Source organism: Epinephelus lanceolatus, chromosome 5 (assembly GCF_041903045.1).
Source record: "Epinephelus lanceolatus isolate andai-2023 chromosome 5, ASM4190304v1, whole genome shotgun sequence".
In the NCBI taxonomy this organism is placed as follows: Eukaryota; Metazoa; Chordata; class Actinopteri; order Perciformes; family Serranidae; genus Epinephelus; species Epinephelus lanceolatus.
Window position 1 is genome coordinate 24079994 of NC_135738.1, and position 17499 is coordinate 24097492.

At 40.3% G+C, this 17499-nt stretch overlaps 2 protein-coding genes across 11 annotated transcripts; both read right to left on the reverse strand.

The window, feature by feature from the left end:
* Nucleotides 1–289: 289 nt before the first annotated feature.
* On the reverse strand, nt 290–5567 carry cfap161 (cilia and flagella associated protein 161). Of its 2 annotated transcripts, none has more exons than XM_033635863.2 (8): nt 5381–5567; nt 2933–3022; nt 2616–2833; nt 2446–2527; nt 2003–2038; nt 1677–1799; nt 1466–1539; nt 290–568 (listed from the first exon to the last, which is right to left on the reverse strand). In XM_033635863.2, the coding sequence occupies exons 1-8, from the start codon at nt 5450–5452 to the stop codon at nt 382–384; spliced, it is 882 nt and encodes a 293-aa protein (XP_033491754.1). In that variant the 5' UTR covers nt 5453–5567; the 3' UTR covers nt 290–381. The 2 variants fall into 2 exon arrangements, with proteins under 2 accessions (XP_033491754.1, XP_078024027.1); XM_078167901.1 differs by lacking the exon at nt 5381–5567 and adding an exon at nt 3128–3218.
* A 1305-nt stretch (nt 5568–6872) lies between these two features.
* cers3b (ceramide synthase 3b) lies at nt 6873–17054 on the reverse strand. Of its 9 annotated transcripts, XM_078167907.1 has the most exons (13): nt 16832–17054; nt 16522–16558; nt 16280–16325; nt 13790–13966; nt 13490–13607; nt 12091–12209; nt 11938–11995; nt 11529–11579; nt 10765–10857; nt 10477–10605; nt 7642–7748; nt 7397–7550; nt 6873–7254 (listed from the first exon to the last, which is right to left on the reverse strand). In XM_078167907.1, exons 4-13 carry the CDS (start codon nt 13960–13962, stop codon nt 7135–7137), a joined length of 1122 nt encoding a protein of 373 aa, XP_078024033.1. In that variant the 5' UTR covers nt 13963–13966; nt 16280–16325; nt 16522–16558; nt 16832–17054; the 3' UTR covers nt 6873–7134. The 9 variants fall into 9 exon arrangements, with proteins under 9 accessions (XP_078024033.1, XP_078024032.1, XP_078024031.1 ...); XM_078167906.1 differs by lacking the exon at nt 16280–16325 and having other exon boundaries at nt 13790–13963; XM_078167905.1 differs by lacking the exon at nt 16280–16325.
* Between the last annotated feature and the right edge of the window lie 445 nt (nt 17055–17499).

Genomic DNA, 17499 nt, shown 5'->3' on the forward strand with positions numbered 1-17499 from the left:
TGCTCCTTCGTCCCCATTTCTCATCACCATCACTTAAAAAGGTATTTCCGGGGAAGTTTGAAATGCATGGGAAATTGACCCAATTTGTCCTACTGTCCAATATCACAGTCGGTGTCTTATGCTATTCTCCAACTAAAACAATGGAAGTGTTGTGTGGAGAAACATATCAAATGCTTCTTTCTACAGAACCTCCCGGTGGCTTGGCAGGCCGATGTGTATCATATAACCTTAATGCTCTGGTGGGAGTCCATCCTGGAATCTCTTTGTATTAAAAAGAAAAAAAAATCAGTGACCCAAACAGAATAAAAAACTTTATTTCGATAAAAGTTTAGGTGTCGTTAATGATGCGGTATCTTTCTGCCCTATAGTGGATTGTGTGATTTAGATGCCAGGGTTTGCCTGCGTGAGCTCCTTGCTGTTGGCGGCTGACTGTGGGTGGTTGAGAAGTACGAGCCCTTTCCCTGCAGGGTCAGAGGTGCACAGTATCCAGTGGTTGCTGTCCTGCTCAGCTTTGTGGGAGTCCAGGAAGGTGCGTGCCGTTATCTCATACTCTTTGTCATACATGTTCCTGCAGGGAGACAAGTGTTACTTAAGAGCGACAGCAGGTGTGCAGGCATTGTAACATGACTTTCAGCTGCCATATTGGAGGTCCTCTTCTTTTGAGTGGCCGTGAGGAGCTGACTGCAACTTGACCGCGTCGACATAATTTAATCTACATAATGTGTTTCTCGGGGAGATTTTGACTGGTCACTGACTGTTTTTAATTAAAACACATTAGACTGTTCGCTTGGGTTGAGCAGCTGATTCGTCTCCAACAACAACTCACAATTGCCTTGGAGTACACTGGGAGTGGTTATAAGTTTTGTCATGTCACTGTAACCTCATTTTGAAAAAAACAAAGTGTTATCAGGTTGTTTGTTCTCAGTTATCTGATCCATGGGCAGATTACTAGTCAATGGGCCCCTGGGCACAGGCATGCATCCACCACCTCTCCTCGCCTCACCTCTTTGTAGTCATTTTGTTTCTCTTTGTTGCTGCCCGTTATTCATAGTGTCTGTGCATCTCTTTGCAGCTGTTTTGCATCTCTTTGATGTCATTTTGCTTCTCTTTGAGGCCACTTTGAGTTTCCTCCAGGTCTGGATGTGTCTCTTCCATTGACATTTTGCAGGTGAAGGCCAGGGGAGACCCTGACACTTTGGGCCTCTACTAAATGTGCCGAGTAGGCACTTTGAGTCTCCCCCAGGTCTGTATGTACTAAATGTGCTAATCCATGTGCTGACCTATTGAAGTTTGCTTCCTCTGATTTTGTATATATCATATATTTGGCTATTATTTGTGCCAATCCTACAATGGACCTCCAAGCTGACATCAGACATGAGAGCAACACAAATCAAAAGCCCATGTATTGCATTTACACAGCAACATATATCGTTTAGGGTTACTTTTAAAGGAAAATGAAAAATACCAAAGGATGTGATCACCCAGAACAGCAAGAGCCTGGTTTGTCTTGCAGTGTATGATCAGCACGCTCACATTAGCCTGTAAGAAAAAAAAAAAAAAAGCATGCAACAAAGGTTCAGAAAAGGTAAAGTTCAGTTTCAGATTTCACAGTACAGAGTATGCAGATGTTGAGAGGAGTGTAATAGTTAACCATGGAGACACAATAAAAGACTTACAGGAATTGGCTGACCCTCATATTCAAGCCTCTCCTGAGGGTCAAAGTGAACTATCTTCCACCATGACAGAAAGGAACCGCCGTGATCCAAGTTTACTTCTTGCAGGCGGGACTTCTTTGCACACTTTAAGTGAAACCACAATGAGACTGACAATGGTTGAAAATATGGTGAAAAGGACAAACATAACTGCTACATTCAGCGGTTTAGGCATGCATGTAAGATTTCTGCAACTTTGTTTAGTATCTCGTAACAGTTGGTGGTTGTTTAGTGTAATGTATTCTCCTTCATGGTCCTCAATAAATAATTCATGTTAAAACTTGATCTACCTTTTGAAAACTTTGCAGGTCACTCGTCAAGAAAAGCTGAGGAAATAAAGAAAGAAATATAAACACACAAAGTGACAAACTACAGATGAGATTTATGTGTTTTTTTTACAAGTATTAACATGCAAAATGTACAGTGAAATCACGCCACCTTGCTGTATTTAGCTGAATGTAAAATGCCACTGTAACAAAAAAAGCGAGCAGGTGTTCAATAAAATAAATCATTAACTGAGATAACCTTGATCCAGAGATCGATATCAGTTATTCTCTTCAACTTTAATAAGCTCCCCTCAAGGCCTTATGTTACACAAATATTTATACTGGCTGCGTTGTACTTCTCAGGGCGTACACACTGAATTACACCAGTAAAGTGAGTGGGGTGCCCCTTTCACATAGTAGCCAGTCTTTGTGTGTGTGTGGATGGGTGTGGATGTCAGTTCACTTACTCCCCCAGCAAAGCCACTCGTTGTTTTCAGGGCAAAACTTTGCTCGTAATGCAGAGTCGATCCTTCCTGGCTGCCGTCTACACTGTAGTCACACAAGCAGTGTTAGAAGTTTTCATCTGGAAGTGTTACCATGTTAATATAAATTTAAGTGTGCTTGTGTGTGTGTGTACCTGGTTATGATGAAGGCAGTGCGCGTGCAGGCCTGAATACCTCTTCCTGCACTGACCCCACATGGGGCTTGAATGGCAAGTGAAGGAGTCTTTGTCAAACTGTTAATGTCAGCGTTAATGCTCAGTGCACTGCACTGCCTCTTTTCTCCTCCCATGTTCACCAACATCACAACATCCCCAAAGTGCAATTGTCCATCATTTGTCACAGTGAGATCCACCTACACATGTGAAACATCATTATCATTCCCATCCCCATCATCATTGTGATATTACTGTTGTTATTTATGGTGCTCTTAATAAGCTTAAACTCTTTTTACCGGTCTCAAAATGTTCTGCTTGAGGAAGTCCACTTTCTGGGCAGAAAGCTCACCCCTCTCTTTTTTCTCCAGATACTCCTTCTTTTTATCCTGGAAAAACATCAACATGATACAATGTTTATGCTTTAGTATCTCCCCAGGACCCCACCACTGCCGGTTTTATATATTCATCCATCCATTTTTGTAACCGCTTACCCTCTTGGGGGTCGCGGGGGGGCTGGAGCTTATCCCAGCTGACATTGGGCAAGAGGTCACCAGACTATCACAGGGCTGACACATAGAGACAGACAACCATTCACACACACATTCACATCTACGGGTAATTTAGTCACCAATTAACCTAGCCTGCATGTCTTTGGACTGTGGAAGGAAGCCAGAGAAAACCCACACTGACACTAGGTGAACAAACACATAGGCTTCCCCACCTCAGGATTCAAATCCCCCACCCTGGGTTCGAGTCAGGAACCCTCTTAGTCGCCACAAAAACATCTTCAATGGAGAGCTGGAATAAGGCAATGCAGGATATACACTGCCTGGCCAAAAAAAAAAGTCACCACCAAAAAAAAAAGGTCATACACTCTAATATTTCGTTGGACCACCTTAGCTTTGATTACGGCACGCATTCGCTGTGGCATTGTTTCGATAAGCTTCTGCAATGTCACAAGATTTATTTCCATCCAGTGTTGCATTAATTTTTCACCAAGATCTTGCATTGATGATGGTAGAGTCTGACCGCTGCGCAAAGCCTTCTCCAGCACATCCCAAAGATTCTCAATGGGGTTAAGGTGTGGACTCTGTGGTGGCCAATCCATGTGTGAAAATGATGTCTCATGCTCCCTGAACCAGTCTTTCACAATTTGAGCCCGATGAATCCTGGCATTGTCATCTTGGAATATGCCTGTGCCATCAGGGAAGAAAAAATCCATTGATGGAATAACCTGGTCATTCAGTATATTCAGGTAGTCAGCTGACCTCATTCTTTGAGCACATACTGTTGCTGAACCTAGACCTGACCAACTGCAGCAACCCCAGATCATAACACTGCCCCCACAGGCTTGTACAGTAGGCACTAGGCATGATGGGTGCATCACTTCATCTGCCTCTCTTCTTACCCTGATGCGCCCATCACTCTGGAACAGGGTAAATCTGGACTCATCAGACCACATGACCTTCTTCCATTGCTCCAGAGTCAATCTTTATGCTCCCTAGCAAATTGAAGCCTTTTTTTCCGGTTAGCCTCACTGATTAGTGGTTTTCTTAAGGCTACACAGCTGTTCAGTCCCAATCCCTTGAGTTCCCTTCGCATTGTGCGTGTGGAAATGCTCTTACTTTCACTATTAAACATAGCCCTGAGTTCTACTGTTGTTTTTCTTCGATTTGATCTCACCAAACGTTTAAGTGATCGCCGATCACGATCATTGAGGATTTTTTTCCGGCCACATTTCTTCCTCGAAGACGATGGGTCCCCACTATCCTTCCAGTTTTTAATAATGCGTTGGACAGTTCTTAACCCAATTTTAGTAGTTTCTGCAATCTCCTTAGATGTTTTCTCTGCTTGATGCATGCCAATGATTTGACCCTTCTCAAACAGACTAACATGTTTTCCACGACCACGGGATGTGTCTTTCGACATGGTTGTTTAGGAAATGAGAAGCAACTCATTGCACCAGTTGGGGCTAAATAACTTGTCGCCAGCTGAAAATTAATCGCCCATGCAGTAATTATCCAATAGGAGGCTCGTACCTATTTGCTTAGTTAAATCCAGGTGGCGACTTTTTTTTTGGCCAGGCAGTGTATATGATACTGTCAGACTGTGGAATAAAATGTGTCAAACCTTACAGCATAAAAGATGGAAACTAGATCTTTAAAGGGATATTAACAAAATCATTGTATCACTATTAAGTCAATTATCAATCACCTTTCTTTCTCTAAACTCCTTATATTGGCCGCAGAATAGACACCATATTCTGCCCCTGTTACTGAATAACCCCTAAAGCATTTCTTTATTCCTGTCTATCTTTTAATAACCTGTGTCAACAGGGATTTGCAATTTACCAACACAGATCATCAACTTTTATTGTAGCTAAATGTTCCTTTTATTCCACACAACTCAAATCTAATTAAGTTTTCAAACAAAGCAAGTTTTCGGTGAATTATTATCCAGACTTATTATCCCTCCTATTGGTTTGCTTTAATGGCTTAATAGCTAACTAATGATAACCTAACCAGCCAGTGGCTAACCTGCCTTTTTAACAGTAAGAGTATTTTTATATTTCTATACTTTCTTTACTTCTTAATTACTTACTTAATTGCCACTTCAAATCCGCTTACAGTCATTATAAAGGTGTAAGCATATGCAAACAATATAACTTGCTAATTTGTGCTCGTTAGCTGTTAATGTGTCTCCGTTTGCTAGCTAAAAGTTGAGAGCTGTGTTTTGAGACAAACCTCCTCTAAGTACAGGTCCTCGTTCCAGTTTCCGATTCTCACATTTGTTCGGTAAGTGTTCACATGAGCCATTCTCACAATAATATTGACAAATATTTCTGTACTAATAGTATTCACACCACGTTAGCCTACTTTAATGTTTGACCTGCTCAGTTAAATGTAGCTTAGCCATGGTTTGTGTGGTAGTTTCTATGGTAACCGACGGTGAAGGGCCAACTGTCAGTTCTCGTTGATTGTCGCGAGAGGGCGTGCTGGTACAGCCGCTGGTATCCACTGAGCGGCTTGTTCTGCCTCCTACAGCAGCTCATGAAGGTTTACTGATGCACATACAATTGTTATAACATTAACACATATACAGTGGCTGAAGTCACAGTGTTAAAAAAAAAAGCATTTCCATAAGTACTTTGGCTTTACATTAAATGATAGTGTAGGGGACACAACATTAAAACTACTGGCTACTTCACAATTAAAGTGGTTAAACTACATCTTAACTACTTTGAAAATGTTTAGCTTGTCGAAGTTCAACGACATCCAACCTAAGTCACTTAAGTCTAGTTGTGTTTAATTTAGAGATGGGGCAGGCCAGGTCAAAGGATGTGTTTTAGGGAGAGGATAGGGAGCAATTGTTGGGGTGGATTCAGGAAACTTCTATTGTCATTTTTAGTGTTCGATTGCAGACATCTTGGTTGCAAATCAAAGTTTAGTCAAATAGCAGGTAAATTGTCATTAAATGACAACTGTGGCCAATAATTTCAGGGTGTCTGCAGGGCCTTACAAAGTCATAAAATGTCTTAAATTCAGATTAGATAAATAAATAAATATTTTATTATTCAGTCATATTACCACTAACATTCTCCCAGCCTGGCAGACCCAAAGATTCCTTACAATCACTGGCAAGACCGAAAAATTGCAATAATAAATAGCATTTATGACAGCGATAAGATTCTGTTTACTTTTTACATTAAACACATTAAACTTAAACTCACCTATTTGTTGTCCTTAGTGTTCATTTTGAACTCACATTAGTGTGTTTACTTGGAAAGAATACTTACGTATGTGTGTCACACACACACACACACACACACACACAAATATATATAATGTGTATTTCAACTGCAAGTTTGGTCTTAAATTTCATAGTGAGGTGGTATTAAAAAGATATTTAAAAGTCTTAAATTTAACTTAAAATTTGTAGACACCCTGAATCTGTAGCACTGTGAAATATGTTATGGCAAAAAACATCAAGAGAATACAAAGTGCTTTTCTACTGAAAAAGCTACTGAGATTTGAATGTACTTAAACTGCCACCCAACTACTGCAAAGTTAGTCTTGTAATTGAGCTAAATGTAGTTAGTAGTACTAGTAGTTAGTAGTACTCCACAACACTGACAAATGAACACATAGACGCACATACTGACATGTGAGTAATTAATATATTGTTATTAGCATCAAAATTATTCTTAACAATATACAAAAATGCAAAAACAGCATATTAAATTAGTCCTTCTCTATTTTTAATTACGAGTAGAATAAGAAAAGTTATCAGAGGTTCTGAATTCAGTGAAATCCAGAAAACCATGCAGCTTCAAATCAGTTTATGAATAATTCCTCACAGTTCCTGTAGAAATCATTTTCTCTCCTCAAGTGTATATAAACAATTAGATTCAGCTGCGATCCAGGCTGAATGTTCCCATGTGTCTGCTGTCCATTTTCCTCTCTCTCTCTCTCTCTCCGTTTCTGTCAGTCTGTGTGTGTCAGTGTCCATTGGCCCGGCCTCTGGCTCCAGACCCATTTATGTGACTCAGTTTGTGGTTTCTGTCCTTCGATGAGTCACTGTCATCCTCCTCTTCATCGCTCCTGTCATCGCCTTCCAGCTGCAGGATGAAGATGAGCCACAGAGAAGAGGAAGAATATGAAGGTGACCCAAAGATTCCAGCAACTTTAAATGTGTATAGTTTTAATATATTACTTTCCTTTACATTTCGAATATACACACAGAAATACCTGTGAACACACCTTGGTGAAGATTAACTTGTAAACCATCCGTGCTATGAGAAAAGCCCAGTAGAGGTGGAGTGTCAGGAGAACCACTAGCATCACATTGAAGAAGTAGTAGCCAAAGAAGGGAGCAAACTCCTCCACTGGGTACACCCATGTGCAGTGGATCAACCTGTAGAAGACACAATATTCATATTACGCACCACTTTACACTGAGATCATCATCATGCGTCATGCTGCATCCTTCCATTTCACACACTTACCAGAAAGGAAAGATGACAAGTCTTGTCAGTGTAAAGAGAACTGTAAACACCACAAACAAGGTGTTGGCAGTGTGGTGCCACTTGGCGTAGTTTAATACCTTTGCACCCTATGAGAGAAAAACAGGGGAAAGAATCAGGTTCACTTCTTTATCTAAAAGGAATAATTCATAGTCTGCCATAAAGTTGCTGCAGGCATGTTTGCTAATCATTTTAAATCATGAAATAGTTCCTATATAACAGGGGCATTCCTTTCCTATGCATGAATACCTGATTTAACTCTACATTAACTAATGTTCCACAGTATTACTTCTCTGACAGAGCCTCAAGAAAAAATGCAGTATTAATAGAGCTATATTGCTTTGATATTTGCTATTTAAAATAAAAACTGAGCCTCACTGTACTATCAACCTTCTCTTCTATGCCAATTCTGATCCAGATTGCTACCTATAAATAAGGGCTGCACATTATGATGAAAACATGCAATATGTGACATTGTTGCTGAATATCAGAATAATGATACTACTTGTGATATGTAAGCGTAAGAAAAATAAAAGTGTACTCAGTGCCGCCTTTCTGGTGCTTTCAGTATACTAATCAAATACAACAAACTGCCTGTTGAATTTTAAAAAGGAAAGGAAATTATTTCCAACATCCTTATTTCCAAACTTTGAACACCGAACTGAACACAAAGGGCACCAATAAATGAAAAGCTGGTACTTACATTTTAAAGTGCAGTTATCTACTGATACTCTCTTTCAACTAACTAAAAAAATCCCTGAGTATATTATGGTCCTTTGCCATGTGTTATTGAAAGCATAAAAAAACTGCTCTGAAATCTGAGTGGGATTTCTTATGTTACTGAATAGATAGCTGTTCAAAGTAATGTTGCAGTACTTGAGATTGATCATGATCTCAAGACCATTTTTGATGGTCATGGTCTCATCTCAGACTTGACCACCTTTTGATTCGGTCTTGTTGGTCAATTCAATTCAATAACCTTTACTGGCATGACATTTCTTATGTGTTGCCAAACACAATTACATTTTAAGACAGTGAAAATTAAAAAAAAACTATTAAAAACATTGTATTATTACAAATGCATAGACATAAATTCTAAAGGGGAAAAAAAACATATTAAGTGAAACGTATTAATTGTTGTGTTGGTTGTCTCTCAGGCTGTGACATGCACTGACATATTTTGCTGCATCTATAGTGCTGACACTATTTTCTAGTCTGATCAGAGAGTGTGTTTACATTTAATTTTTGTAAAGAACTTTGTTCTGATGTCTTCGTATGTGCTACATTTTAGCAGGAAATGTTGCTCTGTCTCCAGGTGTCTCTAAAGACAGAGTCAGAGGACTTGGGCTTTCATTTCAAGGCCACCATTGCAGAGATATCACTAAATTGCCTGTGCAAAAAAAGGAATGTTGAATAAAGATGAAGTTGGTTTCTGCTCCTTAGTGTTTGTATTTGTTTACTCACAGAAAACAAAGGAACATTCCCACACATAAAAATCACCTCTGCAGTGCTATTTGATTATTTTATCACAACATATGTCAAGGTACACTTTTACATTACGCATATTTACAGTATGTAAGTCAAAGGGGTAAATGAGGAGGAATATTCATTTGTTTTCTGTGGGTATTTTATGGTAATGTGGATCTTTCAGATCAGATTAAGGAGTGTCAATAGTTTGTGCATTCCACATTTTATTGTAAGTTAGGTTCTAGTCTAGTCTTGGTCTTGTCTCAGTCTTGATATACTCTGTTCTTGGTCATGACTTGGCCTCAGTTTAGGTAGTTTAGACTACAACACTTGTGCAAAGACAACTCAGTGTTTGTACATGCAGCATGGAAGGGCAGGACAGGCAGGTCCTCAGACCTGTTTGAGTCCTACAGCGATTTTAGTTATCAGTAAGACATCTTGTTAGCTGGTTTTAGGCTCTGCATCAAACTACTGAGACAACTATTAAGACACATTTTTACCCTTAGTTTCACTTGTTATTGTTATGCTTTTCTCTGAAGATGTAAAAATGTTGCTCTGCAATCTTAAATTACTGTTCAAATGATGATAAGTACAAAATGTTCCTTTGAAGCTCCAGTGTGTAAGATTTAGGGGGATTAGCGACATCTAGTGGTGAGGATTGCAACCATCTGAAACCTTAGTGTTCATGGTTCAGGAGGTTTTTACAGGGAGTCACATCATTCGCAGAGGTCTCTTCGTCTCCAAAACAAGAAGACTAGGTGATTAAAACCGGTAAAAACACTGAATAAAGCAGCTTCACGTTACAAAGCAGTATTTCTGTGTGCGGCCTGTCTGCAACGAGCACCTGCTAATGTGTGCTCACCTTTTGTCCCTGATAACTTACTGCGTGCTCAACTTTTTTATGATCAAGACATTCAGGTTTTTACTGGGAGCCAAATTAAACAAAAAAATCTGTGTTTTTTGGGTGCTCCTTGTGAGGGGCTGCAAACTACGGTGGCCAATGTGATAATGTCAACGGCCCTATTTAGAACCAGTGTTTGTTTTGTCCGTTCGTGCCTTCTGTAGAAACATGCCGGTGAAACACAGCAATCTCCCTGGATGAGGACCCTCCCAAGCTAGGTAAAAACACCTCACTCTAAGGCAACAAATTACTCTTTTTTTAGGTGATTATATGCTATTGAAAGCATAGCATTATGTTTATATTATATTATATTCCAATTCTGCCAATATACATCCCGTAATTCCACACACTGGACCTTTAAGTCAGTCTGTTACCTGCTAATACTGCACCAGCCCACAGTATGACCTAGATTATCTTGCACATGCACCACTGTAAAAACCAGCACTGACCTCGAGCAGTATGTCAGCGGAGTCGTGAACCACCATCACAAGGGTTCCAATACGGATGTAGTTAGAAATCCAGGAGAAACCCAGAAGAGTCAGCGTGGCAAAATGATGAATCACCTGCTCTTTGAAATCCTATACACACACACACACACACACACACACACACACGACAGACAAACATGCACATGACACATATACATCCCTAATTTATATATGCATCTTTATAACAATGTATATAATAGAGGTTTCGTTTCAAAGTGATTTTATAGATCTGCACATCCGTACACTCACCTTCCGTTTCACATCAAACGTGAGGCTGAACAGCAGAGAAAGGTAGAAGCCCATTTCCAAGAGGTAATACCAGTACTGAGATGGCAGCATGGACTGCATGGGCACATAACACATGTATAAATGTTAACTATAGTGCATACTAGCTTCATAAATGAGGTAGAAAAATCTAATGATAAATGGGAAATGTTTCTGCAGTTCCACTCATGAAAGGGGACCACTGATCACATTTTTCTGAGTAAAGGCACAGTAATGTTGATTTTGCTGAGGCTCATAACATACATGGTATACTTATTGTGATATGCTTGTTATAAAATGTATGTTATGTTTGTATAAAATGTGTAGTCATACTATACAGAGACATATCAGTAGTGCGATCAGCTCTTGGGATTGTAATGAATGCAGGAAAGTGGATGTGGCGATGGTGCAGCCGGAGGAAGGAAACATTTATATGGACACTATTACATGGACACTATTTTGACACATGTTAAGGACTACGAATGGACATTTAACAGTGGTATGGCAGATTACCTACATGTCATTTTAATACTGGTATATTGATTTACCACAGTTTATTGTTTTCCTTATAATTATTAGTTTTAATTTTATCGATTAGTATTAGTTAATCCTTTCCTAATTTTTTTTTCTGTTGAGATGGTTGGTGTTGTTGAAAATTTGAAACTTAATTAACTTAAGTCATAAAAAAAGTGTGTACTGTTATATTGTGCAGGCCATCTTGATAGTGATGACATACTGTAAACACTTACCTGTTTAGGGAAGCCTGCCCAAACCTCCTTCAGATTATAAAGCCAAGGTTTCTACAGCCAACAAAAACATAGGGGGAGAGGAGTGTGAGTGGGGAGTTGGAGAACAGCCTTGAAAAGGGTTAATGTTGGCTCATGCATGTTTGTTTGCCATGTCAACTGCCAGAGTGTGAGAAAACCCCCCGAAGCACAGAGAAACATGAGATAGGAGGAGAGACGATGAGGTTCACACACTTCACATTATAGAGAAATCATAGTGGTACACTCAAATAAGGATACACAGAGGAAGAAAAACAAAATAAGGAGGGAGAAATGTCCCACAACAGCCAAGCTAACAATTTACCCAAGAGACAAATCCTTTAATAGAAACAGTTGTGGTGATAAAACATGGAAATAGACCAAAGCTACTTACATCATAAAGAGCTAGGACTCCGTAGACAAACGCAAAAGAATAAAACACACATCTCCAACTGTTGGCAGATATAAAACAATAATTTCACATATTTAAACATGGACTCTTGTTCCCACATCACACACTCACATAATCACACATAAACTCACACACCTGGCCTCACAGAACCTCTTCCGAAGCCCTGCACGCTCCTGGTTCCTCCGCCTCTTGAACCAGACTTGAATTCTCCTTTCTGACCAGGTGGTCTTCTTACACAGAGCCCTCACATCGGCCTGGGACACAGCAGAAACAAACCATTACACTCTCTAACGAGATAGTTTACATCTTTTGAAGAGGAGTTGTATGATGTACTTATCCATAGTCAGCCCATTACATCCAGTAGATGTTGGTCAGCATGCTCCGAGTTTGGAGAAGCAGGCAGGAGTATCAACACGGAAATCAAAAATAGTTTGCTATACTGAGAACATTTTTCACTGCTTTACCTTGCTACAGACAGCCCTTTCTGACGGGGAGGTCAATAGCTGCAAAATAAAGCAAAATGAAGTAGAAGGTCCAGTGAACCCATTGTATAGTGTCCTCTATGAGGACAACACAGGGTCTCAGGAGGTTAAGGTGACTAAAAAATGTTGTTGCTGATCCGTCCAAAGCAGTGCATTGCTTAGCTTAGCTCTTGCTCTTGCTGACTGACATCTACTGTATGTAATACACGGACTATGGGTAAGTACCTCATACAACCCTACTTCAGAAGATCTGGACTATACCTTTAAGATTATACACCAGCATTATATTACTCTCTGATAAGCAAAAAGAACATCTGAGTGTCCTCAGCAAGAGAACAGCTTCATTCTGGTTAATACCACACGTAAAATATTATGTAACAGTGGCTTTCAACTAGGAGTCCCTAAGGGAGTTCCAGGGGTTCCTCAGAAAACTGGAAGAAGTTTGTCTCCACAAGTGAGCCCGATGTGAGTTAGAGGGGTGCTTTTCATTATGCTAAATTAGCTTCCTTGCGTTTTCTCTCCTCCTGTGACCCCTCCGCCATCATGGAGGATCTTCCAATCCCTTAAATGCATCTTGAAAAGATGAGGAGCAAGGTTTCTGGAGGAGCTAAGAGCGAGGAAACACAGGCGTATCCTTGCGTGTCTTGTTCACATCCGTCTCTCTCTCATATCCCCGCTGGGAGGAGCTAAGGCTTGAGGAAGACATGTGAGTGAGGGAACCAAGGGGACATGTTGGCATAATGGAAAGCACCCCAAGAATCATAAGAGTGACTATAATGATCAAAGGTTTCACTTCCTCCATGGTTATCCCCTCAACTGCAGAATTCTGGTCTGAATCATATCTAATAACCAAAATCTTTTCAGACAGAGGTCCCTGAAGCAACATCTGTGGCCTTATGTGTATCAATATAGGAGTCCTCCACATGAAAAAAGTTGAGAACCACTGCTATATATCATATGTGTGACTGCTGATAGGGAATACTATGATACATATGATATTATCTGAACAACAATCCACCTTTGTTTTCAGGGAAATGCCCTTTTTAACATACCTGTGATGGAGTTCGTGCTTGGTTGCAGAAGTAGTTTTCTAATAAGGGGTTTCGTTCTGCTTTGAGACGTACTCTGTCCCTGATTCCCCAAACATTACCCAGTGGTGTGGCCACGTACCTGCAACAGCACAGAGGCAACATGACAATAAATGTATGACAGTCTATTGTTACCTGGCACAGCACAGCTTTGTTCCTTCTACACAGGAGTGGCCTTGGGTGTTCCATATACATAACATTGCTCCATAAAGCTTGTGCAATATAATGACAGTATGCTGAAACGAGACAATTGCACATCCTCACCTCTCAAACAAATATCTGATGAAGAGCAAGCAAAGGGCGCTGGGCAGGACGGCGTAAAGTTGAGAGCCTTTGGCATAGACACGACCTTCAGTGTCCTCCAGATCAGACCAGGAGATGTTTGCTGGCAGCCACAGACGCTCCCACCACAGCCAATCACTGACTGTCTGCAACATGCTGCTAGGAAACACAGAATACACCCATTTAAGAAATTTTGTTTCATATTCAGATTTTACTGTCACATTCTTTTCTTAAATATTAAAAACAAAATCTTAAACTGTAGTGCTTGTTTCCAAGACAGGACATTAGTTCACTGATATCAAACATATTACATGTGATCAGTGGTGAAAAGAAACTAAGTACATTTACTAAAGTACTTGTATTTCACTTGAGTATTTCCATTTCCTGACACTTGATACTTCTACTCTGCTTCATCTTGGAGGTAAATATTGTACCTTTACTCTACTACATTAATTTTTAAAATTTTAATCACTAGTTACTTTACGTATTCTGATTATTAATACAAAATACACTCACCGGCCACTTTATTAGGTACACCTGTTCAACTGCTTGTTAACCCAAATAGCTAATCAACTGAACACGTGGCAGCAACTCAGTGCATTTAGACATGTAGACATGTTCAAGACGACCTGCTGAAGTTCAAACTGAGCATCAGAATGGGGAAGAAAGGTGATTTAAGCGACCTTGAACGTGGCATGGTTGTTGGTGCCAGATGGGCTGGTCTGTCAGAAACTGCTGATCTACTGGGATTTTCACACACAACCATCTCTAGGGTTTACAGAGGATGGTCCGAAAAAGAGAAAATATCCAGTGAGCGGCAGTTCTCTGGGTGAAAATGCCTTGTTGATGCCAGAGGTCAGAGGAGAATGGTCAGACTGGTTCAAGATGATAGAAAGGCAACAGCAACTCAAATAACCTCTCATTACGTTATCTCTGACTGAACAACACGTCCAACCTTGAAGCTACAGCAGCAGAAGACCACACCAGGTGCCACTACTGTCAGCTAACAACAGGAAACTGAGGCTACAGTTCACACTGGCTCATCAAAACTGGACAATAGAAGATTAGAAAAATGTTGCCTGGTCTGATGAGTCTCGATTTCTGTTGCGACATTCAGATGGTAGGGTCAGAATTCGGTGTAAACAACATGAAAGCATGGATCCATCCTGCCTTGTATCAACAGCTAAGGCTGGTGGTGGAGGTGTAATGGTGTGGGAAATATCTTTTTGGACCACTCTGGGTCACAATGAGTTCACTGTACTCCAACAGCCTCCACAGTCACCAGATCTCAATCCAATAGAGCACCTTTGGGGTGTGGTGGAATGGGAGATTCGCATCATGGATGTGCAGCCGACAAATCTGCGGCAACTGTGTGATGCTATCATGACAATATGGACCAAAATCTCTGAGGAATGTTTCCAGCACCTTGTTGAATCTATGCCACCAAGAATTAAGACAGTTTTCAAGGGAAATGGTACTAGCAAGGTGTACCTAATAAAGTGGCTGGTGAGTGTATAATCAATTAATAAATTATGGTGTTTTAATATAGACTCAGATACCCAGCAATATATAAACAAATTAAAATGAGCGTCACCTGTAGCTGCAACATTAAAGTAATGAACACATTAATACATCAGGAATTCTAATCCAATTATATATGTATTCTGAAATTGGTCAGATTCTGCATAAGGAGTACTTTCACGTTCAAGTATATTTTGATGCTAATACTTTTGTACTTTTATTTATGTAAAGACTTGAATGCAGCACGTTTACTAACAGAGTATTTCTTGAATGTAGAACCGTAGAAGATCTGACAGAAAAGATTTGACACTTTACACAAACAAGGGAAGATGTCATATCACATCACCATTTCATCACCATTTAAAAGAATAATACACAAAATATGATTAAAACACTATCAGCTGTCCATAGTACTGTGCTCTCAGTGTATTTCTGTAGAAGCCAACTTTGAAACAATAAACTGGACACGTGCTGGCACGCTAAGGCAGCAATGACTCTGGTCCACGTGGAGTCACAGCCAAATATTTCAGTTGGGGCCGCTATGATTTGCCACTACCGCCTACTGGTCTGTGACGGTAAAACTGCTGTGTGAACATGCACTCATACAGGAAGTAAGTCATTTAGAGATGGAGAGAACTACAATAGATATCAAAGGGCGAGAAAGATAAAGAAGGGTGAGGAGCAATTCAACGAGGGTGAAGATTAGAGAAGAAGTAAAGTCCTCTCTCCCTTGGACTCTGGCCAGAAATGGAGTGTAGATAATAACACATTCTTTAAACAGTTAGAAAACATTTAAAATGTGAATTCAAGGTCATAAATAATAACAAATATGTGCTGTGATGCCCTCATTTACTGAGTTGGATAGTGTATAACTCATGTTAGAGTGTCTCTAAACCTCAAAGTCAGTTAATAAGTCAGCATGGGAAAACATTAGAAAACGGTCATACATACCTGCAGGCAGTGTTGTCTTGACAAGTAGCAACAGAAGAGAAAGAAGCTGAGGCAGAGAGTTTACATAGAAAGAGTGTGTGACATAAAAAAAAGGAAAATACTGTGTGAAAACTTTAAAAATCTCCAATTTCATGCCCTCAAAGTGACGACGTATTCAGCCCTTTGTTCCACGTTTACAGGATACATGCACTGATGTAAGTACAAACACAAACACACAGTGAAACACACTCACACACACTCACCTTCAGTATGTCCACTGTGAGACGTACAGGGACCTGTCTGTGTGAAGCCAGTCTGTTACTCATACAGTTTATGTACCGCACTTATCCACATCAGATAACAGCCCTGTATAGATCCTTCATGTTCAACCTTTCAGCAAGTGTGGAGCCATTCTTCAAAGACAGTGTACAGAAAAAGACTTTAAACAAAGAAGGCAAATATTTACTCATGAGCTAATGCTTTCCCTAACCTGTACGATGCACCGCTTGGTATGCGAGGGCAACAGACTCCAGTGAACATGTTGAATTTTTGAGCATGTGTGTGGTCGCTCACCTGGATAGAAACAATGGGATCCTGCCCTCCCACTCTCTGTCTGCTCCTGTGATCACACCCTTGAGGTTGCACTGAGTCCTTTAAGGTAATGTTAGCTCAGCACTGTATCACCCTAACTGCCCCCTGGAGCATTTTTTTTTCTATTTTCAGTTGTAAATGTGGAGCTGCAGTGGCCGTTTGGGCGTGTGGGATAGTTTGCCTACCCTCACCTGCAAGAATTCCCTTGGAATGCTGGGAAGCCCCCACAAAGGCCCCATTCAGTCGTGGGACAGGGGAGGAGGAGCCAGTGGAGGTTGTGGATAGAGGAGAAAAGGGGAACTTTCACACACAAAGAGCAGGAGTGAAATATCACTCTGCATACTCTGGGTTAATAACAAACATATCAGCAAAAATAAACTGACCTTTGATACAATTAACTCTTGTCTTTGCTCAGTTTCTATGAGGAAAAATGTCCACCTCTAAAATATATTGGACCTTTTTTTTTTACATATATACTTTGACAGGAGAACTTAAAAAATGTCAGGTTTCAAAGGGATCTATAGATAAAGCAACACATCACTAAGCATCCATATTGAAATATACAGGACACTAAGTCATTTCTCAGTGTTTCACCGCACACCAGAGGGGGGCAACAGAGACTACACAATAAGTGTATCAGCGTTGCTACG

Coding starts and splice junctions, on each gene's coding strand:
- cfap161 (XM_078167901.1), bottom strand. CDS start 3,211: ATGTGTCAGCCCTGTGATAGTCTGGTGACCTCTTGCCCAATGTCAGCT. Junction 2,528..2,615: donor ACTGCCTTCATCATAACCAG/GTACACACACAC, acceptor GTGTGACTACAG/TGTAGACGGCAGCCAGGAAG. Junction 1,800..2,002: donor ACCTGCAAAGTTTTCAAAAG/GTAGATCAAGTT, acceptor TTTCACTTAAAG/TGTGCAAAGAAGTCCCGCCT.
- cers3b (XM_078167909.1), bottom strand. CDS start 13,962: ATGTTGCAGACAGTCAGTGATTGGCTGTGGTGGGAGCGTCTGTGGCTG. Junction 10,858..11,528: donor GGGCAGGCTTCCCTAAACAG/GTAAGTGTTTAC, acceptor GTGCCCATGCAG/TCCATGCTGCCATCTCAGTA. Junction 7,749..10,476: donor CCGCTGACATACTGCTCGAG/GTCAGTGCTGGT, acceptor TTTCTCTCATAG/GGTGCAAAGGTATTAAACTA.